The sequence below is a fragment of the Mauremys mutica genome, chromosome 13 (assembly GCF_020497125.1).
Source record: "Mauremys mutica isolate MM-2020 ecotype Southern chromosome 13, ASM2049712v1, whole genome shotgun sequence".
Classification (NCBI taxonomy): domain Eukaryota; kingdom Metazoa; phylum Chordata; order Testudines; family Geoemydidae; genus Mauremys; species Mauremys mutica.
In genome coordinates this window covers 27,752,244-27,779,525 of record NC_059084.1, presented here as the reverse complement: position 1 = coordinate 27,779,525, position 27,282 = coordinate 27,752,244, and the positions used below count along the sequence as shown (strand labels likewise).

The window sequence follows — 27,282 nt, the reverse complement described above, 5'->3', positions numbered from 1 at the left end:
TACACTTTTTCCGCATAGTATACCTTTACATAGCATTAAGGATACTCAGCAATTAAACTTTACCTGACTTAAAACCAATTTCAATCACTTAACACGAGAATTTAAAACAGATGGACAATTTATTTATTTATTTATTAAAGACTGCAAAACATTATCCTCTCCAAAGATGCATTATATAGAAACTGTGCTCAAGAGAGGCAAATGGGATATCTGCACGGGACTGACACATTGTCCATAGGATGGAAAAGATGTTTTATGGCGGTTGAGGCAGATACGTCTACTAACTGCCATCTCTTTCTTTACCGCAATGCTATTGTTTTACAAGCAAGACTTCCCCCTTAGCACTCTAACCAGTATAACTAAAATAAATCACCTGAGATTATGTGCTTAATGCATTCTAGATTATCAAAACATTCGCTAGGGTTTCAGTGTGTGACAGTTTCCCATACAATAATTGTAAACAAAAATACAGGGAGATAGACTGAAAAGCGTAAAAACAATTCTCTAGTTACAGCATCTGTTGCACTTAGTGACCCCCCTTTGCCCATGTTACAAGGCAGACATACAAATGTAGAAAATGGACAGCAAAAGCCCCTCATGCTACAGAACACTCATTTTAGTTATCAGACCCACATAATCGTGTGCACTGAAAATTCACAGCAAGTTCTGCTTTCTCCTGCCGGCTGTATTTCAAAGTCAATATTAGAAATAGCACAGACATCAGCTTGACCCAGGAAATGAGCTTTTCCAATGGCAAATAGGAACCAGTTTACTGTTTGATATTAAGAGATCACATTTGTATTGAGTCGGAACATATGTGTTTGGAGAACAGACATTTCTTCTAATAGAAGGGAATTTCCACTAAGGGTAAGTGGGCTTAAGTCTACAGACAATGAGCCAAATCCTCAGGACTGAGGGGGCTTCTTTGCCTGCATTACCAGTGTAAGCCTCCCATGTGGGTGGCTTACTTGGCCCAGAAGGATCACTTGAGTGTAAGGGTGATTCTCAGGCAGTGGAGAGTTGATGGAGGGCTGTGGCTGGAGAAAAGGGAACATGGCTGCTGATTCTGGGCTCTGTTTTGGCCTCTTGTGGCCACTGCAACAAGGCTCAAGTTTTTGAGAGCAGTTTGAGGTCTGCTCTAACCCAGAGGGCTAGGAGATAGAAAGTCATACAGCGCTACAGTCATCAGGCCTCCTTTCCACATCACCCTCTGACCTGTGCTCTTTGGCCATTCTAGAATTTAGTATATTTAGTATTTGGATAGATACGCTAGTTAGTAGTTAGTTTATCAACATGCTATGCACACAGTGTGTTACAACAACTGCAATGTTTGTAAGCACTTCTCAGAATTCTCTCCTGCCTCTAAAGTGACAACTGACAAGCATAGATTTTCCCCTTCAGAAATGCCCTTCTGCCTTAGGTACTGTGCTGCTATCCAAGGACCAGATAGGTTGTCAGTGGCATAAAGTCACTCAAATATCCTGAATCCATTTAGATTGCTCCCCTACTCGCATATACAAACCCTGAAGACATCCCTCTGCAACATTAACGCCATGTCTACACTATGGGGTTATATTGGCATAACCCTAGCACTGTAATTATTCTGGTATAACCTCATAGTGTAGACACAGCCTATACTAATGTGGAAGGGGTTTTTCCCATTGGTGTAGGAACACTACCTCCCTCTGCAACAGTAACTAAGTCAATGGAAGCATTCTTCACAGAAAGCTTGGTCTGTGAAAACTTTGTTAAATCATGTACTGTTAGGATATTTGGTTTTCCTCAGCATTTAAATGGCTCAGATGTTTAATTTCCTTCATGGTTTGAACCAATTTGGGGAAGAAGATTTGAGCCAACTTTGAAAAGTGTTCAAGTATCACATTTAAAATGTCCTCTGGCTTCTCTCTCTTTGTTCTGCATACTGATATTCCAGAGATACACCAACCTGCTACTGCACAGCTTTGTTTGCAAGGGAGTCCTGGCAAACCAAGGTCTCATCCTACACAGTGCTGAGCCTTCCCTGACGTCGTGGTAAGTTCCTCACATAATTTTGCCCCTGATTAGAAGCAACAATCCAACTTTGGGTTATGAAAAACATGAATTGTTTTCATGGGTTTTGATTTACAGAGATCAGGATTGGAAAAACAGGGTCTCCCTTTCTCATTCTTGGGTGGCTGGCTGTTTAGCAGATGGTTTCACAACTATCTCCTTATTTCTGTTTGGTTTTAATGCTAATAAAAGGAAGAACACAAACAGAAGACTGAATTCCCCAGACAATACATTGGGGGGTGGGGGAGAGGATGAATGTAACGTATGTATTCAGAAGTCTGCAACAGACAGACAAATTACTTCTAGTTCACTTCCCTATTACACACTGGTATTGTTCTATCACATCAGTGGCATAAGGGCTTCATTGCCATCTATCTGGCTTTAATAAAAATGATGTGTGCTGGTACCAATGAAGAATTGTTCCAATTACTTCCCTGGAAAAGGGAGAGAGTTGCAGCCTAATGTCCTACCCACACAGAGCAGGAAAACAACTGTCTTTAAAAAGCACAGCTAACGGCCACTGATTCACCACAGTAGCAAGTTCTACGTAATTCCAGTTTGGTTTCTGATGGCAGCAGCTGGCTCTGTGAATCAGAGCTGCAGCTGGTTTGAGGCTCAGATATGATTTACCATGGAAGTGAAGTTAGTGATACATTCCTAGGGAGAAGGGATTTTTGCAGGTACTGCTGGGATGCGGCTAGAACTCTAGCTGACAGGAGTTTGGTTATACAGTCATGAAAGAGATGGAGATAATGCCAGAGCATAAAAATGACCAGCTGAACTGCAACAAGCAGTTCCTTGAACAGCTTAACACTCAACTACAAGTGTCTGGCAGGTAACTACAGAGCTTCAGATCTGATATAATTATCACCAACAGAAATTTAGTTGGCTCACATAGGTGGCTGTCTTCATGTCTTGTTTTACAAGTGTATGTAATTAATGAAGTAACCAATGGTAATTTATAAACCTGATAATTTTTTTCTGAAGATTTTGGTCAATTATACCATAGCTATCAGGTCATAGATTTGGAAGAGATTTTCTGAAATCTCTTCAAAAATATCATCACACAAGGAGTTAGCAAAACACACAATCTTTTTTCTACACTAAGAACTCTGAACATTATCAAAGACACTTTAATTCCAATTAAAGTGCAGCATTCTGCTGACAAAACATAAGCAAAGCAAAGATATCAGCCACCTATGTAGATGAAGATAGTGATTTTACAGAAGCAAGAATTTGCCTGTAATTTGAGAAATTAAAAAAAGTAAAACTGTGATTTTTATTAGAGTGATAGATTTTATATAGAAAAATATCAGAACTAGTCACTAATTCTTGCAAACCATAAATGCCTGAATCATGAAATACTGATCACTGGTCCAACTCAAGTATTCAGTATATGATCTAGTAGTCTGAACAATTAAAGGAGTGTTTTTGACTAGGTCCAGTGTAAAATATTAACCTTTTGGCTAAGATCAATGGTAGCTTCAATTTACACTGATATATTCTCCTTCCAGGGGACAGGACGGGAAAGTAACACCATGGATTTGCACACGATGGGCTCAACCTCTTTTAATCCTTCACTTGTAAAATCTTATTACAATGGATTTGGTTAGTTCTCTCTACTGTATGCAATTCATAGTCCAAGGCACAGAAATAAAAAGATGCTGTAATTAAATAGGGGGAATAATTAACGAAACATCCTGCATTAGATAATCCAAAGGGATGACAAAGACTGATTATAAATGGTGATTCAAAGCATGATGTACCATGTCTGTCCGAAAGAAGCCCAATGCTTTTAAATGCGAACATCCTATTACCTACGTGGTGGCAAACTGCACAGAAAACTCACTGAAGAAACAGCTTGTTTAGTCTGGATTTCCAATACTTCAAAGAAATCAGGACCTTCTTCTGACATGACACAGCAGAAGACAGATAAATATATCAGCTCACAGAAAGACCCAACATATAGAGACGTATGGCTGGAAATCACTGCATTCCTTCCTCTGCTAACACAGTGGTCGTGAGAGGCATTTCTAGCACATAAGCATTCCATTAGTCCCCTACTGCATATTTTGTTTCAGTAACATATAAACTATATGCACAGTTTACTTTCGAGCTGTCAGTGTTTAAAATCAGTGCATTCTTTAGAAGTAATTAACTATTACAATGTAGGGAACATAAGGTCTCTTCTAGAAAAGGTTTTTTGAAATCAAATTAATCCAGGAACATTTTGCGCTCGTTGTGGCACTGGGACAGGTTTCTATAGAGTCGCTGTGTGGCCAATAGAGAGCCAAGAAAAGATCATTAGGTTACTCACAACATTTTGGCCAAGAAACAAGAGGGAAATTTGTCTGACAGATCCTAATAATAAAAAGTGCGTCAATCAAGGGCAGCAGAAAATCCTTTCCCCGTTGTTGCTGGAAGCCAGTATTCAAAGATCGCTGGGCATTAGCAAATTACTTTTGAGCGTTGCTTTTGTTATAAATGAGGAAGTCCGAAATGTCATGCCATACATTACTGTCGTCATACAGGTAAGTCATGGAAGACTGCAGAGAAGGTTGGAGAGTGTGCCGATGATATTCAAAGAGCCACAGAACTATCCCCCAAGTCACAGCAGCAAAGATCGGGAAAGGGTCCTGCTTGGGTTCTGGGATATAACCTTTCTCCACTGCCAGTCGGGACAAGCCAAACAGAATACGAGACAGCAGGTACATGTTTATCTATATAAAGAGAAAACCCAAGGAATATTAGTCTAGTAACATGGCTATCAAATCTGACCAAATCAAGCAACTTGGAAGTTAAAGTCATAGGAAAGGTTAAATATCTGACCATAGTTTACTAGCTAATTGCCTTCAACACTGTAGTGTGTGTTTGTATCCTCCTAACTGTCCTGCTTTGTTCATTGGCACTCTAGTTCTGCTGAGATATAGGTTTCATCTGGTACAACATCTATCACCTGGAAGATCAGTTGTATTAGCAGTAGATGCTGCTGCTGCTACTAATACACTTCACAAGGTGGCGTGAAAGAGCTCAGTCAATTGGCTCCGCATTTTCATTTTAAAATCCAATTTAGATAAACTGCATGGGCACACTTATATCAGTTTCATACCGTTTATATTGGTATAACCTGAAACTGTACATTTTACTACGTCAGTTAAACAAATATAAGCCAGGTTTAAATCAAATTAAGCGTGTCCAAAGAGAGTTCTGTGGCAGTTCAGCTATATCAGTTTCAAATCACAACTTCAGTTAAATCAGTGCAAGTTAGTGCGTGTCCAGCGAGTCAGTGGCAGAACTGGGAATACAAGGCAGGTCACCTGGCTCCCAATGCTGTGTGTACTACCCACTGATGCAAACTGTTTTCCTCTAGGCTTTGACAGTAAGCGAGCTAAATATGAAGAGTGGCCATATCACATTACAGCATCAGTCTTTTTTTGTTTTTAAAAATCAAACTAGCTGGTACACAATATGATGATGTTTTTTGGCAAGGTCAGAAAGATCAAACTCCACAAATACATTTGTTTACCTGGCTGTTGATATGATTGTTTTCACCAAACACTAACCAGCCCCCAACACAGGCTGCCACGAAGGAGTGCAACTGAAAGTTCTTTCCCTGTAGTCGGGATTGCAGCGCCATCAGCCCCTTGTAAGTGAACACAAAATACGCCAGGTTTCGGGAATGAGTGTATGTGGCCTGAGCAATCGCTTTCAGTTTCTCTCTTAAACTGAGCAAAGGAACAAACAAACGTTAGCAAAGCAATAACGTGATCATCACATTGTTCACTCTGCTGGTACCTTGTCTACTTAGACTAAGGTTTTTGGGTCAAGAACAATCAACCACTGTGTGTACAGGACCTGGCACAATGGGGCCTGTTCTTGGTTAGGCCAAAGACACTACTGTAATACTTTTCTTTTCTGGATGGGCTCAACAAAAACAAAGCTTTGAGGATGGCTCATTTCACTGCCAGGTCACTGATCAGAATCCAGTCTAGGTCTCTGTGTACACTGATGATTTACCATCATTCCAGAAATTGACAGCCAGCCATTGGAGCAGCTGCATCAGCTAAATCGCCCGGTGGCTTTCCTTGTCTACACATTTTGCACTAGTGCAGTTTGACCCTGCTTGAAACAAGGTAAGCCCCACTGGGGCTAACGGCAGTTCTCCTTTTCTGCCCAAATTGTACTGGTGACTGGCCCTCTGGGAAAAATCCCCAATACTGTATAACCAAGGCCTAGCTCAGCGCTGAGATATCAGCTTCCTGAACCTCTGAAACAACAGGCTGCATTCTGCTTGTCATTTGCATTTTTTAAAAGTCACATTGTGAGATTTTCCCATTTAGTTATGAAAACAAGTATTTGATCTGAACATGTCTGGTGTTTTCAAAGGGTTCACTTTTAAAAGATGGATGGCTGTAGCATACTCTCATCCTTACAGAGAATGCTAGGAAGGAAGAGCTGTCTGTACCTTCCACTCTTGAAGAGAAAGGTCATCACCAGAGCATGGGGGGCACGGATCTTTGCTCCATAGCTGCAAGAGAAAAATTATTATATGCAAACACACAATGTTTTCAGAGAGCTTTTTATTACTGTAAGCCAACTACTGATCTTTTAATCCTTATATTATAGTGGAAATAAACCACAAGTCATTGGTTGATCAGCTTAAGTCAATTTCAATACATCGCCTGATAATTCAATCAATGGGTCAGTAGCTTTATTTTTTATTTATACAGTATTTACAGCCAAACAGCCACAGGCTAAGAAACTGTAACTTAAAAATAACGAAGGTAATTAGACATAACACATTCCAAATGGGAATAAAAGCAAACCACCTCAACTGAAGTAAATAAAGAAATACTAGCTCTGAGCACTTGAAAAAGGGCATTAGCGACTTTACAAAAAAAAAAAAAGTGATGAATGCATCCATAGAGCCCTGCACAGATACAAAATCTGTATCTGATCTGCAAAAATGATCCGTGGATCTCTGCAGATTTGCAGGGCTTTAGATAAAAAATTGGGATCCACATGCATCCGCGATCCGCGGAGGAGAGAGCGCCCCTCTCACAGATACAGCCCGGAGGGGGACGGGGGCGGGGGGAAGAGCCCCCCGCCAGGCACAGCCCGGGCCGGGGGGAGGAGGGCCCCGCACCGTAGCACGGCAGTAGGTACAAGGGTGCCTCCCCCCCCCCCGGCTTACACCGCTCCGTTCCGGAAGCCCTTGAGCACGGCCAGCGCCGCGCGGTATCTGCGCTGCTGCAGCAGGGAGTTGACGGTGTAAAGCAGGGTCTTGAGCATCGCCTGGGCCCCCATTGCAGCGACGCTCCGACCGGGGGACCGCTTCGGTAGCGCACAGAGCCAATGGGAAATCCGGTAAACAGGGTCCGTGCGGAAAGCAGACGCCACCAAGGAAAGGTTCCGCGTCCGCACAGAGCGAGCTCAACCCATCACCCTCGCATAGGCTGCCTCAACTGTCCGTCAAATCTACTGACTAATGGGAGACTGTGCCCTGCCCCTTCAAGGCGGAGACATCGAAAGTGATCTTGCTATTGGGAAAAGGTCCCTATACTGCAGCCAATCACAGACTGTCCTCTCCTCTGGCCAGAGAAGAAGCTACCCTCTTCCAATGTGGGTTGTTGCGCTGGCTGGCTGGCTGGCAGCCAAGGGGGTGGCTCCTTTGCTGTCAGTGGAGCTGGAAGCTCCGTCCCTGGACCCTAAGGCGTGTCACAGCCACTGGGGTCCCCGGCCCATCCCACCAGCACAGCCCCTGCTGGGCCACAGGCATGGCTGGGGAGGGTCGGGCTGTGGTGCCCCAGGCTCGTGCCCTGTGTCTGACCTGGCCAAGTACCAGTCGCTCAGGGGGTGACACAGAAACCTTGTGCTGGGCATGAAGGGAATAACCTGTCCCAAGGGAAGTCTCTTCTTAACCTCTGCCACTTAGTGATGGATTTGTGGCCTGATGTAAAAGAGTTTAGCGTCCTTCTAAAAGAAAGCAGCAAAGAATCCTGTGGCACCTTATAGACTAACAGACATTTTGCAGCATGAGCTTTCGTGGGTGAATACTTGCATCCGACGAAGTGGGTATTCACCCACGAAAGCTCATGCTCCCAAACGTCTGTTAGTCTATAAGGTGCCACAAGACTCTCTGCTGCTTTTACAGATCCAGACTAACATGGCTACCCCTCTGATTCTAAAAGAAAAGTATTCTCTCCAGTATAACCACTGATGGTCTCATTACATGTCTGGTCTTTTTTTGAATTCTCTGAAACACATTGGCTCAATGTTGCCCAGTGGCAGCGAGTTCCACAGGCTAATTGTGCATTGTGTTACATTCCCCTGGCCTACATCCTGAGAGTGAAGGGCTTCGAGGTGCAGATGGATGCCCTGATTGTCGGAGCCCTGGGCGCCTGGAACCCCTGTGTAAGGGGACTGTTGCCCCCTTACTAACATTCAGTGTGGGTGTTTGGTTGCTAGCTCCCAGCACTAAAAAGGGAGTGGTCGATGGGAAATCAGGAGCCTGAGACTGACAGTCTCCAGGAACAATGTGGAGAGGCCAGTGCTCCAGGCCAGCCTGATTGACAGGGCGGGCAGGCTAATCAAGGAGTCAGGAGGCCAGGGGGTCCCGTCCTCCGTGTGAGCTGAATTTGTCTGAGTCAGATGGAGTGGGGCCGAGCTAAGGAGAGAGAGCAGGGCCCCAAGCTAAGCTGATGGGAGCGGAGCTGCAGCCCAAAAAGGCCAGACAAGCAGCCCAGGAAGCAGATGAGAGCTCAGAGCAGAGTCACAGAAGCAGCCTGCAGAGCAGCCCTGCCTTGGGAGCAGAGTGGTAGCAACTGGAGCCAGAGAGGCCAGAGAAGCAGTCCAGGGAGCTGGAGTCAGAGCAGCAGCAGCAGCCGTGCTGAGGCAGAGCGGAGCTGGAGCTGGAGCAGTCCGGAGCTGGGTGCGGTGAGCAGCTGGGGAGAGCGAGGGGGACCCCGGGCAGTGGGCCCAGCGCAGGGAGATACCTCAGCCAAGAGGCCCTGCAGGCCAGACTGGGAGGGGGATCGTAACCCTGACAGGGCGGGGGTGATGCTGGAGAGAAGGGTCCTGCCACCCAGAGCCTGAGAGTGTGTGGCCACCGCCAGAGCAAGTGTCTGACCCACAGCATCCCTGCAGCACAGCCAGGACCTGAGAAGGAGGCCTGGGACCTACAAGGAACAGACTGTGAACTGCCCTGACCTTTCAGAGAAACTGTTTGTGATGTTCCCTGCCACAGAGCAGGGTGATGTGTTTTCCTGTAACCTTTCCCATTTTTTCTTATTCTTTTTTTAAATTAAGTGTTAATTAAATAACTTGTATTTGCTTTAAATTGTATGATGTGATCAGTGGGTCAGGGATGTGCGCAGGTGCAGAGAGAGAGTACCCCGGAGTGGGGACACCCTAGCCCCTGTTCTAGGTGACCACAGCAGGGTTGGGGGTCGAGCCCCCTAGGAATCCTGGGCCCAGCCTTGTTGGGGTTACGAGGAGTCTGCCAGACAGGAGAGTGGAAGGGGAGTCCTCAAGGGCAGGGAGGCCTCTGGGTAAAGGAAGTGGGAGCGAGGACTCAGATCCTTTCGCTAGCCCACTTCACCGGGGTAGTGCAGAAGCCAGGAAAGTTCCCCACAATAGCGGGACCATTCCCCCGCTTACACCTGGAACAAGCGTGTGCTGTGGACCTGCGGGATCAGTTGATGCTATGCATGGTTCTTGCGGCGCCTCGCGATCTCAGACTCCATCCGATGGTCCAGGGACATCTACACTAAACACATCACCAGCCACCGACGGTACCAGGAGGCGTGAGCCAGAGTGACATTGTGCATTGACTATGAGAAAGGGACCGAGAGACTTTGTCTGTTGGCAGGGGCGGCTCTACAAATTTGGCCGCCCCAAGCAGTCATGCCCGGGAGGCGCCCCCGAGCCACGGGAGCAGCGGACCTCCCGCGGGCATGACTGCGGAGGGTCCGCTGGTCATGCGGCTCGGCTGAACCTCCCGCAGCTGCGGGCGGTTCGCTGGTCCGGCAGCTCCGGTTGAGCTGCTGCAGTCATGCCTGTGGGAGGTCCAGCCGAGCCGCGGGACCAGCGAACCGTCCGCAGTCATGCCTGCGGCAGGTCCGCTGCTCCCGGGGCTCCGGTGGACCTCCCGCAGGCATGACTGCAGCAGGACTGCCGGCCCAGCCTGCCGCCCCCCCGGGAAAGGGCCGCCCCACGCGGCTGCTTGCCCCACTGGGCTCTGGAGCCGGCCCTGTCTGTTGGACCATATGAACTGGAACCATAAACTCATTGAATGTTAAATCTCACCAAATGAGGGTCAATCCATCCTCATCATCATATCCACTCATTATACTCCGCACCTGAACATAGCCATTATATGAACAACATACCCCCATATCTCAATGTCTGTACTTTGAACCATTAACCTTTTACCCCCAATCGGGGATATTGCAGATTATGTATTCCTTATGCCATTTGATCTTAAATTGAATTTCACACCCTTTGATAATCTGTACGTTATTTCCTGATAACCAGAAACTTCTACACTTAAGCTCTGTACTCTTCACTTCTTTTTTTAAACATCATCATAATAAAAAAATTTAAACCTGAAAAGGTTGTCTTTTAGTCAGTTTTAAATGTATTCTTTCTCTCTAGGCTTGGCAGATTCTGATTTTTATTTTATTCTAATTTTGACAGATAATATCAATGTTTATTTTTAAGCATATTTTTAGATTAATTTTTTGTAGTTGTGTAGAATTATTGGTTTTAAGCTTTTATTTTTATCTATTTACATTTTCACAGTTGTAAGAAATTATGGAAGAGGCAGATAATAATGACAGTAAATGCTGAGATTCAAAAAGTTAAAGTTTTATAAACTCGATATAAATTGTTAACATCACATAGCAAAATATAGAAAGTAAATATCTTTAAATCAGCTCTGATAATGTTGACATTAAAACATGTTTTATACACATTAAGGTCGGACTCCACTAAGTTCTCAAGCAGCATTTTTCTTATTTTGCCTAACTGTAAATTTCTATTATTATCGATAGGAATATTTTTTCATCACTTTGTGTGTGTACAGTGAAATCAATGTTTACCAACATTTACCAATAAAACTCTAATCCTAAAAGTCTAGTTTTATTGAATAACCTCTTATTCTTGTTTAGAGAAAAGTTTAATAGAAGCACTTCATTTACCTTCTTTATGCCCTGCGTTATTGTGTATACCTTTTGTCATATGCCCTCTTATTCATCTCTTTTCTAAGCAGTTCAGTCTTTTCAGTCTCTCTTCATACGGAAGTCTTTCCATACATCTAATAATTTTTGTTGCTCATCTCTTTACCCCTTCAGGTAAATCTACTGACAAAGCCCTGTTTAGAATTAGCCAATTTCCTCATTATGACCCTTACCAGCTCTACCAATTTTACTGGCATAAGTCTGGATCCGTCTATTCTACCAAGAAGCCCCTATGATTGGTCAGTTACTATGTTGTTATGTGTATTACCATAGCACCTAATCATGGTCCAGGACCCCATTGTGCCAGGTGCTGTATAAACACAGAATAATAATAAAACAATAAAACCTAACTAAATATATGGTGGTATCAGTCAATTTCATCACTTTGGCTCTGTCTAGGTTTGGCCTGATTCTACCTCCAGCCAATTTCATGATAGGATCAATCAATTTCATTATCATCCTGAACTGTGGAATCAGCCAGTTTCACTGTTGCAGCACTCAACAGGCTTAATGGATTTTGCCAGCGTGTTCCCTCTACTGTATGAGAAAGTTTACATCATCATCTCATTGATTTGCTATGTTGTGCTGTTACGACATAATCATCCCAGAACAACTATGTCTGGAAACGCAAACACCAAAAAGATGGCAAACCCAACAGCAGAGGTCATGGCAGCACAAGCTTCCCTTCTCATATCAATGTGTCTTCCAGAGGAAGAATCCAGCACCTCACCCCCCATCAGATACAGTAATGCTGCCGCCATTCCCCCACTGGTTTCAAGTTACATTTTTCTGAGAGAACTCAAAGGTGGTACTGGCCAATTGCTGTTCTGCCCTGAGGGCTCTCTCATGCAAGGCTCTGAGTCTGAATCTTTCTGTCCTCTTATTGCATGTGTACATTAGGAGGGTTGGGAAAGAGTTATGGCCTGCATCATCTTTAGAAGGACTTTTCTGATGTTGCTGAGGGATGGAGACAAAGTTGATTGCAGCAGTTCACAGGGGGGTATCAGCAACTGTCACGATGGGAGCTCAGACTAAGGGCAGGGTTATAACTGATTATAACTTGTTTTGGTCTTATCAACACAGGCAAGATCAAAATGTGTTATAACATGGTCAGGGCAATACCATGTGTTTAGCAGTGATTAAAAGTGGCAACATCTATCGTGTAAATGGGGCCTAAATTAGGAACACCCAAAGTGCAGCCAGAGGGCCAAATATAATCATTTCAGGATTCTTAAAGGGATCATATTTAGCTCTCAGGTTGAACATTTGTCATCCTCTCTCTATAACTGCTGGTTTTTACTGCTTGAATTGAACCAACAAGCAGTTTCTATTCCACAGGGAAAATACACGCATCAGCAAGTATTCTAGTCCTGGGTATCTATTTTTACTAGCAGTAAATGTAGCTGATACTGTTCTTGAGCTCCTTGGAAGCCGTCACTGCATAACTTGTTGGTGCTTTGTTGGACATCCCTCCACTAAGGGCCAAATGCTGGTCCTATTAAGGCCACTGGGACTTTTATCAGTGACTTCAACAGGACCAGCATTTGACTCTAAATGGTCAAGCTGTAGCCTGAAGGGTCGTTCCTGGTGGCCAGCATACTGAAATATTTTGAGAAACAAGCAGTGGGGGACAGGTGGTGGGAGGGAAGCTGGGTTTTTCACACAGTGGTCTGCAAAATGAAGCAGTTTGAGATCTCCTATATCATTCACGGACAACAAACTATGTTAAAATAGAACCAAGGTTGAGAATGTATCTATTAGTTAAGAGTAAATAACATTACAAGGATGCTGTAATTATCCCAAAACCAAGCATTATAAATCTTAGCATTATTCACAATTAAGGTTAAACTTAAAAGAAACCCAAACGTGTTAAGGTAAGAAATGCACAGTTAAGACACCCCCAAAACCTTAGCTCTGCCCTGTAATGACATGATGCAGTAATCACAATGATGATTAATGCTCTTTGGTGGTTGTAGTTCCTGCATGTTATCACTAGAGGGCACAGTAGTTATTATTTCAAGCACTGACACCCAAGCTAATATGCAGCCGTAGAAGCTGAGTCTTAATCTACCAATGAGAACTTTTGACACACGTCCAGTCTCATTCAACTGAGTCATTACAACCAGTAGACCTGTTGAATGTCAATTAGCTGTAGAGGAGGGACGGTTAAACTATATAGGCTATCACAGTGACTCCAATTAAAAACTACCTGAGTTGTTGTCTTGAGCTTCTCTGTAGCCAATACAATTATAAGAGGGGTAGCCGTGTTAGTCTGGATCTGTAAAAGCAGCAAAGACTCTTGTGGCACCTTATAGACTAACAGACATTTTGGAGCGTGAGCTTTCGTGGGTGAATACCCACTTCGTCGGATGCAAGTCCGACAAAGTGGGTATTCACCCACGAAAGCTCACGCTCCAAAACGTCTGGTAGTCTATAAGGTGCCACAAGACTCTTTGCTGCTAATACAATTATAGTAATTAGATACAATTGCTAATCACTTAGGGTGGGATCTCTAGAATGGGGCTGCAGTGTGTATGCTTAGAGGCTGAAACATCTGTATCCTGGGATTTTTACTACAAAAACGCAGGCACTGAGCAAATTAGGAACCTACAGGGTTAGAGAATGAGCGGGAGTTCTATGGATTGCAGTGGTGTCTAACAGCAGGACTCAGGCATTTAAGTACATTTGTGGATCCCACCTTTAGCCTATTTATACCCCAATTTCCTCAAATATAGCCTATGCACAAGATCTGTTTTGTTTAACCATATGGAACCTCTAAAGTCTGTTATTCCATTTTTAAGACCATCCAAGACAAAGGGCCTGTTTTTTAAAGGTATTTAGTTTCCTAAAGATGCAGATGGACATCTAGTGGGATTTTCAAATGTACCTAGGGGTCTAACTCCCATTGATTTGGGGAGTTAGAGCTCTGGGTGCTTTTGAAAAAAATCCCACTAGATGCCTATCTGCATTTTTAGGCACCTAAATACCTTTAAAATTCTGATCCAAAGAAAATACTGATGAGATGCTAAATTTCTTAAACGACCAAGTTTCTAATTAATTATAACTCAAATTCACAGGTTCCTATATATATATTCTCAGCAAATTCATTCTTAAAAAGTGCTGTGAGTTTGGGGAGGAGAGATTCTTTGTTTTTACACACACAACATCTCTTACTTTACTCAACTTTAACTATGGAGTTGTAACTCAGGCCTCCATCCATAGTTAGACCAGTACACCAGCTATTGGTAAAATGAATAAACCAATTTCAACAAGTGAGGTTAGAATTCAGGCTTGCGCTGCTAGCATCGTATAGTCAGGAAATCTTCAATTAGGGGAGGCACCAACTTTGGCAGTTGAGGAAATGGCCACAAGGTTATTTGTATCCCTGTGTGTGTATCTGGTTCCAGTTTTCATTCTGCCAAGCAACTCTTTTTTAAAGGGCTACAATTCTGGAGCCTTTCAGTGCTCTAATGTGGATGTTCTCTATTGTAACCCCAATAGCAATGCACCCCTCGGCGCTTGCTCCCACTCAGCGCTCTGCATTCTGACTCAATGGTACTGAACAGTCCATGCTGAGCACATCTAGGGCGGTTCTGTGTCTGTGACCATTCAATACCAATGACTTGTCCTTGCACCTGGCCGGCTCAGCTGTCCTGTCGGTGTAGTTACGTCCCTCCATGGGATATTTACCCACACAGAGATACTCTAGCACCCCCATAAGGGCTTTATTCCCTATAGACATTCCCATCCCCATCCCCATCGGGCCTTTACCCCACTGGACATCCCATCTGGGCACCCCATTCCCCATAGGAGCTCTAGCCCCCATAGGGACACCCCATCGCCCATAGGGGCTTTACCCCCCACAGGAACACCCCATCCTCCCACAGGGACACCCCAGCTCCCCCATAGGGGCTTTACCCCCCATTTCATGCTCCACCGCCCACCCCCTGCAGACCCCGGCGCGAGGCTCCCCCTGGCGGCCGGCCCGGCGCCTCCAATCCCTTCCCACAATGCCCGTTCAGGCGGCTCGGGCCCGGCCGCCGCGGCTCCAAGATGGCGCAGACGATATTCGAGGCGCTGGAAGGTAGCGGGCTGCGAGGCCGGGTCGGGCGGGCTGCGGGGCCGACACGGCACCTCCCGGGGGCGTCGCAGCGCCAGGCACGGCCGCGGCTCTTCCGCGCCGGGCGCCTCCCCTCCCTCCGCTGCACAGGGGCTCGGCGGTCGCGGGGCCGCCCCAGGCAACCCGGCCGGCCGGGGGAGGGTTCCTGGAACAGCCGCGCACACAGGCGGGAGGCTGCGCCATCCTCCCGCTGCAGCCGCCCGGAGCAGTGTCACCCTCGTCCCCGGGGGAGCCGTCCGGAGCAGTGTCCCCCCCCATCCCCGGGGGAGCCGTCCGGAGCAGTGCCCCCCCCATCGCTGGGGGAGCCGTCCGGAGCAGTGCAGCCCCCCACGACCCGGCCAGCCGGGGCAGTGCCCCCCACATTCCCAGGGGAGCCGTCAGGAGCAGTGTCCCCCCCAGACCCGGCCAGCCGGTGCAGTGCCCCCCACATTCCCAGGGGAGCCGTCAGGAGCAATGCAGCCCCCCATCGCTAGGGCGACCGTCCGGAATAGTGCTCTCCACCCCCGGGGGAGCCATCTGGAGCAGTGCCCCCCCCACCTCAGACTCGGCCATCCGGAGCAGTGCCCCCCCCATCCCCGGGGGAGCCATCCGGAGCAGTGCCCCCCCCCCGACCCGGCCAGCCAGAGCAGTGCCCCCCATCTCATACCCGGCCAACCGGAGCGGTGCCCCCCCAGACCCAGGCTGGGGGAGCCGTCCGGAGCAGTGCCTCCCACCTCAGACCCGGCCAGCCGGAGCAGTGCCCCCCCCCCCCCCCGTCGCTGGGGGAGCCGTCTGGAGTAGTGCCCCCCCATTGCTTGGGGAGCCATCTGGAGCAGTGCCCCCCCATTGCTTGGGGGGGGCGTCCAGAGCAGTGCCCCCCCCATCGCTGGGGGGACTGTCCGGAGCAGTGCCGCCCCCAGACTCGGCCAGCCGGAGCAGTGCCCCCCCATCCCTGGGGGGACCGTCCGGAGCAGTGTACACCCCCCACTGGCATAGACCTGGCCAGCCTGGAGCAGTGGTCTCCCCCCGCACCTCAGACTCAGCCAGCCTGGAGCAGTGCCCCCCCATCCCTGGGGGAACTGTCTGGAGCAGTGCACCCCCACCTCTGTGGAAACCCACCCCTGGCGTCGACGCCCCGGAGCAGTACCCCCTCATCCCCAGGGGAACCATCCAGAGCAGTGTCCCCCAACCTGGGGGAACCCCCCACAGAGACCCAGCCTGCCCAGAGCAGTACCCCGCTCCCCTAGGGAAGCCCCCCTGAACCCAGCCTGCCCAGAGCAGTACCCCCCACCTCTCTGGGGAAGCCCCCCCATAGACCTGGCCTGCCTGGAGCAGTGCCCCTCCCCACTCCTGGGGAACCCTCCCAGAGACCTGGCCTGCCTGGAGCAGTGCCCCTCCCCCCAGAGGAACCCCTCCAAGACCTGGCCCACCTGGAGCACTGCCCCCCAACCGTGGGGACCCTCCGCGACTTGGCCCCCCCTGGGAGACCTCTCACCCTCTGCATGTCCCCCTAGAAATGTGGCCTGGTACAGTGCCCACCCCCTGGAGAACCTCCTTCAGAGACCCAGACTGTGTGGTGCAGTGCCCCCAGAACAGCTCAGGAGACCCAGCTTGCCTGGAGCAGTGCTCCCCAGGGAGCCCCCCACCCTGGGAAACCCCCCAGAGAGACCCGGCCCACCTGGAACAATGCCTCCCTGGGAACTTCCCCTCACCCATGTCCCCTGCTGGGAGACCCCAGGGCTAGAAAGACCCTTTCCTCTCCTGGGACAGCCCAGCCCTGAGGGCCAGGGATACCTCATCCTCTTCTGGGAGACCCAGCCCCCAGGGAGATCCTGCTCCTGTATGTCCTAGGGCAGGCCTGCACAACATGCGGCCCATGGACCGCATGCGGCCCGCGGGGGCTCACGGTGTGGCCCACGGGGGATGAGAAGGTGGGCTCACTGTGTGGTCCGTGGGGGGTGAGTAGGCAAGCGGCGGGTGAGGGAGGGGGGCTGAAGAGGTGGGTGGGCAGTGGCAGGGGGTGACGAGGCAAGCCAGGGGGCTTGGGGGGCTGAGGAGGCGGGCAGTGGCGGGCGGGCGGGGGGGGGGGCAGGTGAGCTGGCGGCAGGGGAGGGAGGGCTGAGGAGGCGAGCGGGCGGACAGTGTTGGGGGTTGAGTAGGCGAGCCGGGGAAGTGGGGGGGGTGAGGAGGCGAGCGAGGAGTCAGTGGCTGACCTGTCCTACTGATCTGGTCTGGCTCCCATCCCCTCTCCAAGGGTTGCAGCAGTCTGGAGGTGCCTGCCTTCCATGCCTTCCTCATTCACACCTCATTCATTCAACAGGGCAATTGATTACAAAGTGGGAGGAAGATCTTATTCTACTAGCAAAAAGACATTTTTCTTTTACCTTAATTATACTACCTTAGGGGCCCACTATAACATATTACCAAGATTCAATACCGCTGTTTCGGTGGGGCAGCGCTGGGGAAGGAGGGTTTGTTTCCGTGGGGCGGGCGGTGCTGGGGTGGGGGAGCATTTCAGGGGGGCTTGGCGGCGCTGGGGGGGGTCGGCGGGGCCAGGGCGTTCAGCCCTCAGCTGTTTTCTTTGGGGTAATATGGCCCTCACCGCTTTACGAGTTGTGCAGGCCTGTCCTAGGGAGACCCCCCGATCTCCAAGTTCCCCTTCCTGAGAGACCCAGCCTTCAGGACTCAGGATTCCTCCTGCCACTCCTACTGATTAACCCAGTCCCGTCCTCTGGGGAGTTCTTGCCTCTAATGAGACCTCATCCCACCCTCTCTTCCTAAGAGAACCCCCCCCCAGGCTCAGAAAGCAGGACTTACCCCCTGGAGATGCACCTCCCCTCTCCCTGTAGGGCTTGAAGCCAGTTCCCTTTCAGCCCCTCAAAAATAAATGTGGATCTTTCATTCATCACTCTGTGACATTGGTACATTATGTGCTGTAAGTGGCAGTGTGAATCAGGTTGGTAATGGATGGATGGGGTAGCTAAGAGATTCATAGATTCAAGGCCAGAAGGGGCCATTCTGATAATCTAGTCCAGTAGTTCTTAGCCAAGGGTACATGTACCCCTGGGGGTACACAGAGGTCTTCCAGGGAGTACATCAGCTCATCTAGATATTTGCCTAGTTTTACAACAGGCTACATAAAAAGCACAAGAGCAGTCAGTACAAACTAAAATTTCATACAATGACTTATTTTGTAGTGTTCCATGACCTATACACTGAAATGTATGTACAGCACAATATTTATATTCCAATTGATTTATTTTATAATTATATGGTAAAAATGAGAAAGTAAGCAATTTTTCTGTAATAGTTTGCTGTGACACTTCTGCATTATGTCTGATTTTGTAAGCAAGTAGTTTTTAAAGTAAGGTAAAATGTGGGGTATGCAAGACAAATCAGACTCAGATGCCACCAGCAGACGATTATTTTTTTTGATGGTTCAGGTTCTATAGTTTCCGCATCAGAGTGTTGCTCTTTTAAGACTTCTGAAAGCATGCTCCACACCTCGTCCCTCTCAGATTTTGGAAGGCACTTCATATTCTTAAATCTTGGATCGAGTGCTGTAGCTATCTTTAGAAATCTCACATTGGTAGTACTCTCTTTGCGTTTTGTCAAATCTGCAGTGAAAATGTTCTTAAAACGAACAACATGTGCAGGGTCATTTCCAAGACTGCTATAACATGAAATATATGGCAGAATGCAGGTAAAACACAGAGCAGGAGACGTACAATTCTCTCCCAAGGAGTTGTCACAAATTTAATTAACACATTTTTTTAACAAGTGTCATCAGCATGGAAGCGTGTCCTCTGGAATGTTGGTTGAAGCCTAAAGGGGCATACAAATGTTTAGCATATCTGGCATGTAAATAACTTGCAATGCCGGCTACAAAAGTGCCATGCAAACACCTGTTCTCACTTTCAGGTGAAGTAAATAAGGAGTGGGCAGCATTATCTCCTGTAAATGTAAAAAAAACTTGTTTGTCTTAGCGATTGGTTGAACAAGAAGTAGGACTGAGTGGACTTGTAGGCTCTAAAGTTTTACACTGTTCTGTTTTTGAGTGCAATTATGTAACAACAAAAAATCTACATTTGTAAGTTGCACTTTCACAGTAAAGAGATCGCACTACTTTACTTGAGGTGAACTGAAAAATATTTTTTATCGTTTTTACAGTGCAAATATTTGTAATAAAATAATATAAAGTGAGCACTGTACACTTTGTATTCTGTGTTGTAATTGAAATTAATATATTTGAAAATGTAGAAAGACATCCAAAAATATTTAATGTCAATTGGTAGTCTGTTTGACAGTGCGATTAAAACAGCGATTAATCGCAATTAATTTTTTTAATCACTATTAATTTTTTGAGTTAATCATGTGAGTTAACGGCAATTAATCGACAGGCCTATTAAAAATGTAATCTGGCCCCCTTCCTAGACTGAGCTTGGCGCTCCTGGCATGAATATTAAGACAGGAGTTAGGTTTTTAAAATTCTTGAGCTTCAGTAATTTTAGGGTGTTTTAATTATCAACATAAACTATTAAAATAGAATTCTAGGTGTCCAATTCTCTTCTTACTTTTCCTGCTGCTTGCTTATTTCCAGGTGGACATTGCAGTAGACTTGTAAATTTCACACTGGTTCTGAGTCTGCAGTGTTTCCCTTGCAAATACTGCAGGGGAATAATTGTAAATATATGTGTGTATTTTAAAATATTGGTTTTTCTTGAAATTCAAAACAAAACAAAACATGCATGCTCCTGAAATGTTCAGTTCCCTACAGTATGGAAAGGAACGCAGGGTGGATTTGTAAAGGAGCATGAATTGTGTAACAGCTGCTTTCCCCTCCCTTCTCTTGAGCTGCAGAGCCATGCTGTTCTCAACAGTCTTCCCTCCTATGTGAAACTGATAGAGGAGGGGAGTATGCAGAATCTGCCACTGATGAGAAGAGGTGCAGCTGACACGATGACTTATAGATAAGGCTAAGATTTTGTCACGGATATTTTTAGTAAAAGTCAAGGCCAGGTCATGGGCAACAAATGAAAATTCAGGGAAGCTGTGACCTGTCTGTGACTTTTACTAAAAATGTCTGGGACAATATGGGGATCTGTGGATCCCCACACTGCCCGAAGCAGGGCAGCTGCACAGAGGCTAGGAGCTGCCTGCTGCAGCTGGGGGCCGTGGAGCACCCCCCACCCCCGCAGTCTGCAGCTCCGAGGTCCCGTGGCGCCCAGGAGCTTGGGGGTTCCCCACAACAGCTGGGAGCTGCAGAGTACCCCACCTCCCACTGTGGGGTTGCCAGAGGCACCGGGGGTACCCTACAGCTCCCAGCCCCGCAGGCGATGGGGAACCCTGCAACTCCACACTGCTGAAGTCACGGATTCCATGACTTCCGCGACCTCCATGACTAAATTGTAGCCTTACATATAGATATGCTCCTGACTGGGGAGTGAGGGAGGGGAAGGCTCTCCACCCACCCTTCTCACCTTTATTCATAGGGATAGTTCTGAAGCAAATTGCCCAGCCTCCATCTGGGCTGTCTTCCCAGCAGGTGTAGGAGATTCTTCACCCTGCATGCCACCTACACACATACAGCAACTGTATTGGGATTCTGGGGCGTCCATGCTGCACCCTACAAGCTGCCTTCTTGGAAGGGGAAATGAAGAAGAGAGACCATATCTCATTACACACAGAGAACTGTGGCAGAACTGGGACTCATCCTGTCTGCTTCCTGATGGGAATCTGATGAATAAAACAGGCCATGCCTCAAAATCAGTTTCTAGGGCAAGGGCTGCAAAATGGGTGATCTTATCTCTTATTTAACAGTTACAATAATTGTTTAGAGAGAACGCCCCCAAGCTCCCATTAGGGGTTGGTATTAGATATATTGTTATTTGTTGCAGTGCGATGAAGTGTGATGGGTACTTTACAGACACTAGTAAAGAAACAGCCCCTGCTCTGCAGAGCTTATGATATAAGGTCCCAGTCCTGCACGTGTCACTGAATGTAGTGCTTGGGACAATGAGTAATCCCATTGATGTCAATGGAGCTACCCCCAAGAGTGAGTACTATGCTTGGCAGTAAATGTGTGAAAGATGGAGCCATAGGTTCAAATGAGACACAACAAGGGAGGTTAATAAACAAAAGGCAAGGAAGGGGAGAAATCGAACCGGTCACAGGCAGACTGATCAGGTTACTCAGTAAAGGCATAAGCAGCACTTCTTGATGGTTCAGTTACTTGAGTATATTAACTAGCTCCATGTGGGTGATGCAGGAGTAGTGAGTTCTTAGCTAATCTTTAAAGTGATGTGTGTGTGTGCAGTTGGTGAGAGTCCCTCTCTCTCCCTTATGGAGGTCCCTTGGCACCTGGGATGTCACCCTGGCAGTCCTGGAGAAGTATATCCTGCAGATCTAAATACTCTCCTTGCAGTTTCTGTTGCACATTATATTCTTCACTTCCTGCCCTAAACCCTGGCATGGAGGGGACCTATAGGAGGAAAGCAGAGCAGCTTCTCTGTGATGTTTCCTTATGTCTTTGCAATCAGTTGCAGGATTTTCAAGCCTCTCCTCATGCTATTTACTAATTGGGTTCTCGTCAGGATCTGCACATTAGCTGTACTATTTGAAAATGATTTTACCTTGTAAGATTATTTGCTCTTTTTGATTGTGGTGCAGCAATAGCATCACCATAGTTAAGACAGTGTTAAGGTTCAGTATTAACAGGAGCTTTAAACCTTTAGTTTGTAAAAATCTCATTGAAATGGCAAAAAGCCAAAACACAGAATATAAACTAACTGCTGTTTGAATTTGTCATGGCTTGATGAAAAATGAATTGAATCACCCCTTTTGGCAGGGCCGGCTCCAGACCCCAGTGCGCCAAGCGCGTGCTTGGGGCGGCGTGCCGCAGGAGGGCGGCAGGCGGCTCCGGTGGACCTCCCGCAGGCATGCCTGCGGAGGGTCCGCTGGTCCTGCGGCTTCGGTGGAGCATCTGCAGGCGTGCCTGCAGGAGGTCCACCGGAGCCGCGGGACCAGCGGACCCTCCGCAGGCACATCTGCAGGAGGTCCACCGGAGCCGCGGGACCGGTGACCGCCAGAGCACCCCCTGCGGCGTGCCGCCCTGCTTGGGGCGGCGCAATTCCTAGAGCCGCCCCTGCCTTTTGGGCAGTTTCTTCACCTCTTTTACAAGAAATCTAAATCGCTCTGGGAGCTGTCCTTTGGCTGCTTTTTGTCTCAATTAATACATCATTAGTGTTTGTCTACAGAGTTTTTAAATAACATTGTAGCTGCAATGGAAAAAATATTTGTGCTAAGGTGAACGTGCCAATTTTTAATTGAATGGCAAATCTCCCTCAGTGTGAATGCCATCACTGGCTTCTGGGGGACGCTAAAATGGGAAAGACACTAACTGAGGCATTCTTTACAAATGTTGCTCTAGCTTAAGGGAAAGTTCCTTGAACTGGGAAAGCAAAGACCAGGAGTTCAAATCTTACCTCTTCTAAGTGCTGTTTCAATTCCTATACAATTCCCTACCCTTATTATTGACTCAAGCCATGAACTTTGGCCCAGAAGACAGGGAAGAACTGCTGCACATTCCTGCCCTTTTTAAAAATACGTTAGCAGAGAGTTTATGCAAGCTCACTGCAGGCCCAGAGCTCAGGTTTCTTAACACAACAAACCCCAAGTCTCAGCCACTGCACCACATGGCTTGTGAGTAACTGTACCGGCCTGAGTTACCCTCTGTGTGACATGGTGACCTTAAACTAGTCTGAGCTTAAAATCTATTAAATTCCAATGTTTCTGCACCTCCAAGTGTCAAGTGCCACTGATCAGACCCCCTTCTGCAGCTAAAACTCTTCACCCTCCCTGGGAATAGCTTCCCCAAAAACCAGCTCTCTCCTTCAGCTGCCAGATGTTCTTTTGCCTCTTCTTACCCACTCCTCCCATGACCATATAAAGAAAGACGAACTGGCTTTCTGCTCTTAGGATCTCTTTTCTCTCTTAGGATAACTAGCACATAGAATAGGTGGCAGTGGGGGTGGAGTGGAGCTCAGTGAAGGAAGAAGAACTAAGCGGGAGACATAGGGCCCCTGAGGGGGAGCCACTTTTCAGCGTTACTCTTTTAAGTTGTGTTTACTGTGGGATACATTCAGATGGTGCAGAGTGAGGTTTCAGACTCAGTGAACCAGCTCTTGTCCCAGAGGGCCTGCTTGGATGTTTCTGTTAACCCTTGCTTCTGTCTCTCTTTCAGGAATGGATAATCAGACAGTGCTGGCTGTTCAGTCCCTGCTGGATGGTCAGGGAGCAGTTACAGATCCATCCGGTCAAAATGTCAACACCTCCACCACCATTCAGTCCATGGGTGAGCCCCTCTCTTCCTTGCATGTGCAAGCAGAAAGAGACTCTGGTGGGCTGCCTTTCCTGCCACACCCTCTGTCCCAGTGACCATCAGAAATGGTTTGGCAGAACAGTTGTCTGCAGACGGTTGGTGGAGAGTCACTGCTATGTGCTAATTCCTAAGGACTCATGGTCTGTTCAGCGAAACAAGGGAGAACATAAGGGGAGAGAGGGACAATACAGAACATACTGTGTGGTGCCTGTCACAGAGGTCTGCGGTTGCCCAGAGGAAGAGAGGGTGGGTTGGGGTTGGTCTCAGCAACAGGTCCAGACCATGCACTTCAGGAAAGGCATGAAGGGAGGGGAACTTTCTGCATGTCACAAACACCTCTTGCTGCAATAAACGCTCAGTTGCTCAATTATTTGGGGACAGATCATTGTGTAGCTAATTTAGGTGAGCAGTCATGGTAGTTGCTGACTTAAATGCTTATGAAAGTCTGGCTTTCACTTCAGCCCTTTATCAGCAATACCAGGCTCCAGAGCTGCTCTCCCCAAAACCGGAAGGCGTAGGCCAGACAGTGTTTTATCAGGGCTCACTTGGAAGATGCAGAATTATTCTGTGACCTTTCCCCAAACACATGCAAGTGAACGCTGTGTAATCAGCCTCTCCCTCCTCCATGCATTGCGGCTGATCTGTCTCAAGACAGCTCAACCTGATCCACTGAGCCTTTTTGATGTACTCAGAAGGAGCTAGAGGAATGCAAAGTTCAGTTACTTATTTCTCATCCTCAGTAGGACTTTCTGCAGCTAGAGCTCAGCTGACAAAATAGCTGAAGCTGCACAAGGCAGAATAGAATTCAGCTCACCCTCTCCTAGCTATCACAGCTCTGTGGGGCTAACAGCAGGAAAGCACCAAATTGTATCGTCTCTTTTCTGACCCTAACTATAGTTGAGGTAGCTCCATAGTCTGAGGAGGAGAAGGATCCTGAACCCAAATCAATGATCTGTTCCCTTCTGATTGCAGATGATGAGGACGTGTTCTTGTGTGGGAAGTGTAAGAAGCAGTTCAACTCGCTGCCGGCATTCATGACCCACAAGAGGGAGCAATGCCAAGGAAACACCCCTTCACTGGCCACTGTCTCATTGGCTACCAACAGCGTGTACACTCCGTCCATCACATCCGTGCAGCAGGCTCAGAGTGCCAATCGGCAGGTAGCTACATGGCATGCTTGGAGGTCTCTGTGCCACTGACTTTGGAGGGCAAGAGAACCCAGGGGTGAACGTTTACTGAATCCAGTTACACATACATAGTGAGAGGGTGCTGGATGTGGCATCCTCATCCCTGGATCTGCCTCCTGGTTCCTTCAGCGCCCAGTCTCCACGCACGACTCCATATATCCCAGTGTGCCATGTCTGGGGAGAATTAAAAAAAACAAAAATCTTCCCCCTACCCCAAACCTACCTTTCGCCGGAATTGAATTCATGCAGCTGTTCTGCTACAGTGCTCCTGTATCCCCTCATACACACAGCATACTTTCTGCTCCTCAAATCAACCAAAAAGATGGAATTCTCCAGGAATTAAAAAAAAATGTGTTTTCCCCCCTCTTAAAGTGAATCTAGCACTGGGGAAAGGCGCTGCCAATTCAGGAGGCATCAGTCCTCATCATAACCACAGAACAGGGACAGTGTGAGCAAAATCTTCCCCCATGCTGTCGCCCCCAATGTACCTCAATTGTGACCTTATGGGAGCACCTCTAGGGGTGAGAAGGAAGTACAGTCTTCCTGGCCATCTAGTCCCTGGCCTTTCTGAATTCACCACATCACCTGGTTAGTCAGAGCATTCTGCTGAAGGTCGTCATGCTATTTGTTCCCCAGGTCACCTTTAATAACCAACGTGGTTTGAACTGTAAACCCATAGCCAACTCCCCATCCCATCTCCAATCGCCTGAGCCATCAGGTCTCCCAGGATTGATTCATTCATAGATTCTGAGGCCTGAAGATACCACTGTGATCATCTTGTCTGATCTCCTGTATAGCACAGGCCAGAGAACTGTCCCAAAATAATTCCTTTTGAACTAGCGCATTGGAAGGTCTAGCCCAGTGTGGGTCCCTGTTTGTTACAGGATGGCAGGATAGACCCGTAGGTGAAGATACAAACAGTAGCAACCAGTAGATCTCTAGTGTGGCCAGTCGAGTGAGGAGAGCTGGAGGTAGCAGAGACTCGTCGGTTTAGTAAAGAGCACATCCTCATTCCTTCCCTGGGCATTTCAGAGATTATTTCTCTTGTTCTGCTGTTGAGCCCCAACACTTTTTTTCCCCATTCTTTCAGCAAATTTCCACATACATCACGGTTCCTCCATCTCCGCTGATCCAGACGCTAGTGCAGGGGAATATCTTAGTCAGTGATGAGGTGCTGATGTCAGCCATGTCCGCTTTTACATCCCTGGACCAACCAATGCCCACGGTGCAGCCCTCCGTGCAGGTAAGGGGAGTGCGCTTTCCAAACAGACTGAGTCCCCCGCTGAATAGCGGAGGGAGCCAAGAGTTCTGGCTGGCAGTGCCACCTGCGCAGTTGAGAGAACTGCTTTGATGTTGGTGCCTGGGCATCTTCTCAAAAACAACAGCAGAGGTCATGTTGGAAAACAACAAGTGATGGGCCTATGCCAAGATCTGCTCACCCACACTGTCTCTCGCAGCAGATTGTGCCGCTCTTCATAATATGATCATCCATGGTTCTTTCTTGTGTGCTATGATCCCCCATGAAATAATGTGTATGTTACAGTGTAACCGTCAGGGCCCATCTTTGTAACGACCGGGGGATCAATGGGACACCTCTCTCAGAGCTGTTGTTTAATGCTGTCTGCAGACTTTGGCAGGCGTCCTGCACTGGTTACCCTCTTTGCATTCTGAGGGTTTTCCTTGTACTCAGCAGGGCTACAAAGAAAATGAAGCAAATGCTTGGATTCTAGAGCACAAGATGACCATCAGCAGGGAAAAGTGGCAGTATGAGCTGCTGCATACCCTCTCAATCTGACCCATGTGCGGTATATAGGTGGTTGTTCGATTGCTCATTGCTTCCTGAGAAACTAGATACTGTATTTAGTAAGGTGCCCACATCTGTGTTAAAAAGTGCATTTTGCCCAGAGTTTGCTTTGTCTGCCAATTTGACAGTGAATTATGTCATGAGTGAGGCCTCTGCAACTCCAGCTGGAGGTTGCTGGACCTGTGCTGCATTTTTAATGCCTTCTCTGTTTGTCTCCTGTTCCGGTTTTCAGAGCACCTTGAGTATGCACGCAGGAGCTGGATACCTTTCCCAGCCCCCACCTCCTCCGCCACCCCCACCTCCTCCTCCACCTCAGCCTCCACCTCCTCCCGCTCAGACACTGGGAGCACCGGGACAGCCTAGCACTGGTGGCAGCCGGGTGGTGGAAGTGTACAGCGCACCTGCTCCTATGGCAGGAAATGGCACAGTGGAGATCCAGACGCTGGGGATGCAGCCCTATCCGCCCATAGAGGTAAAGCCGTGTCCCTGGCCTCATATTGTGAGCTTAGCCATGGTCATCCCTC

General features: G+C 47.7%; 2 protein-coding genes across 4 annotated transcripts in view; one reads left to right on the top strand and one right to left on the bottom strand.

Moving 5' to 3' along the window:
* Positions 1-117: 117 nt before the first annotated feature.
* PXMP4 (peroxisomal membrane protein 4) lies at positions 118-7,482 on the bottom strand (the record flags this gene model as incomplete). Its single annotated transcript, XM_044985308.1, has 4 exons — positions 118-4,769; positions 5,576-5,774; positions 6,515-6,577; positions 7,244-7,482. Coding segments are annotated over 4 exons (765 nt in total), but the record flags the coding sequence as incomplete, so codon positions are not given.
* A 7,811-nt stretch (positions 7,483-15,293) lies between these two features.
* The window catches only part of ZNF341 (zinc finger protein 341), a 30,475-nt gene continuing 18,486 nt past the window's right edge, over positions 15,294-27,282 (top strand). The window contains exons 1-5 of one of the 3 annotated variants that reach the window (XM_044986161.1): positions 15,294-15,372; positions 23,630-23,740; positions 24,740-24,927; positions 26,045-26,197; positions 26,991-27,230. In XM_044986161.1, the coding sequence (XP_044842096.1) occupies positions 15,342-15,372; positions 23,630-23,740; positions 24,740-24,927; positions 26,045-26,197; positions 26,991-27,230 (723 nt within the window). In that variant the 5' untranslated portion in view covers positions 15,294-15,341. Of the gene's footprint in view, positions 15,373-17,299; positions 17,319-18,247; positions 18,323-23,629; positions 23,741-24,739; positions 24,928-26,044; positions 26,198-26,990; positions 27,231-27,282 lie in introns of those variants that run through there. The other 2 variants (XM_044986162.1, XM_044986163.1) reach the window with 2 other exon arrangements.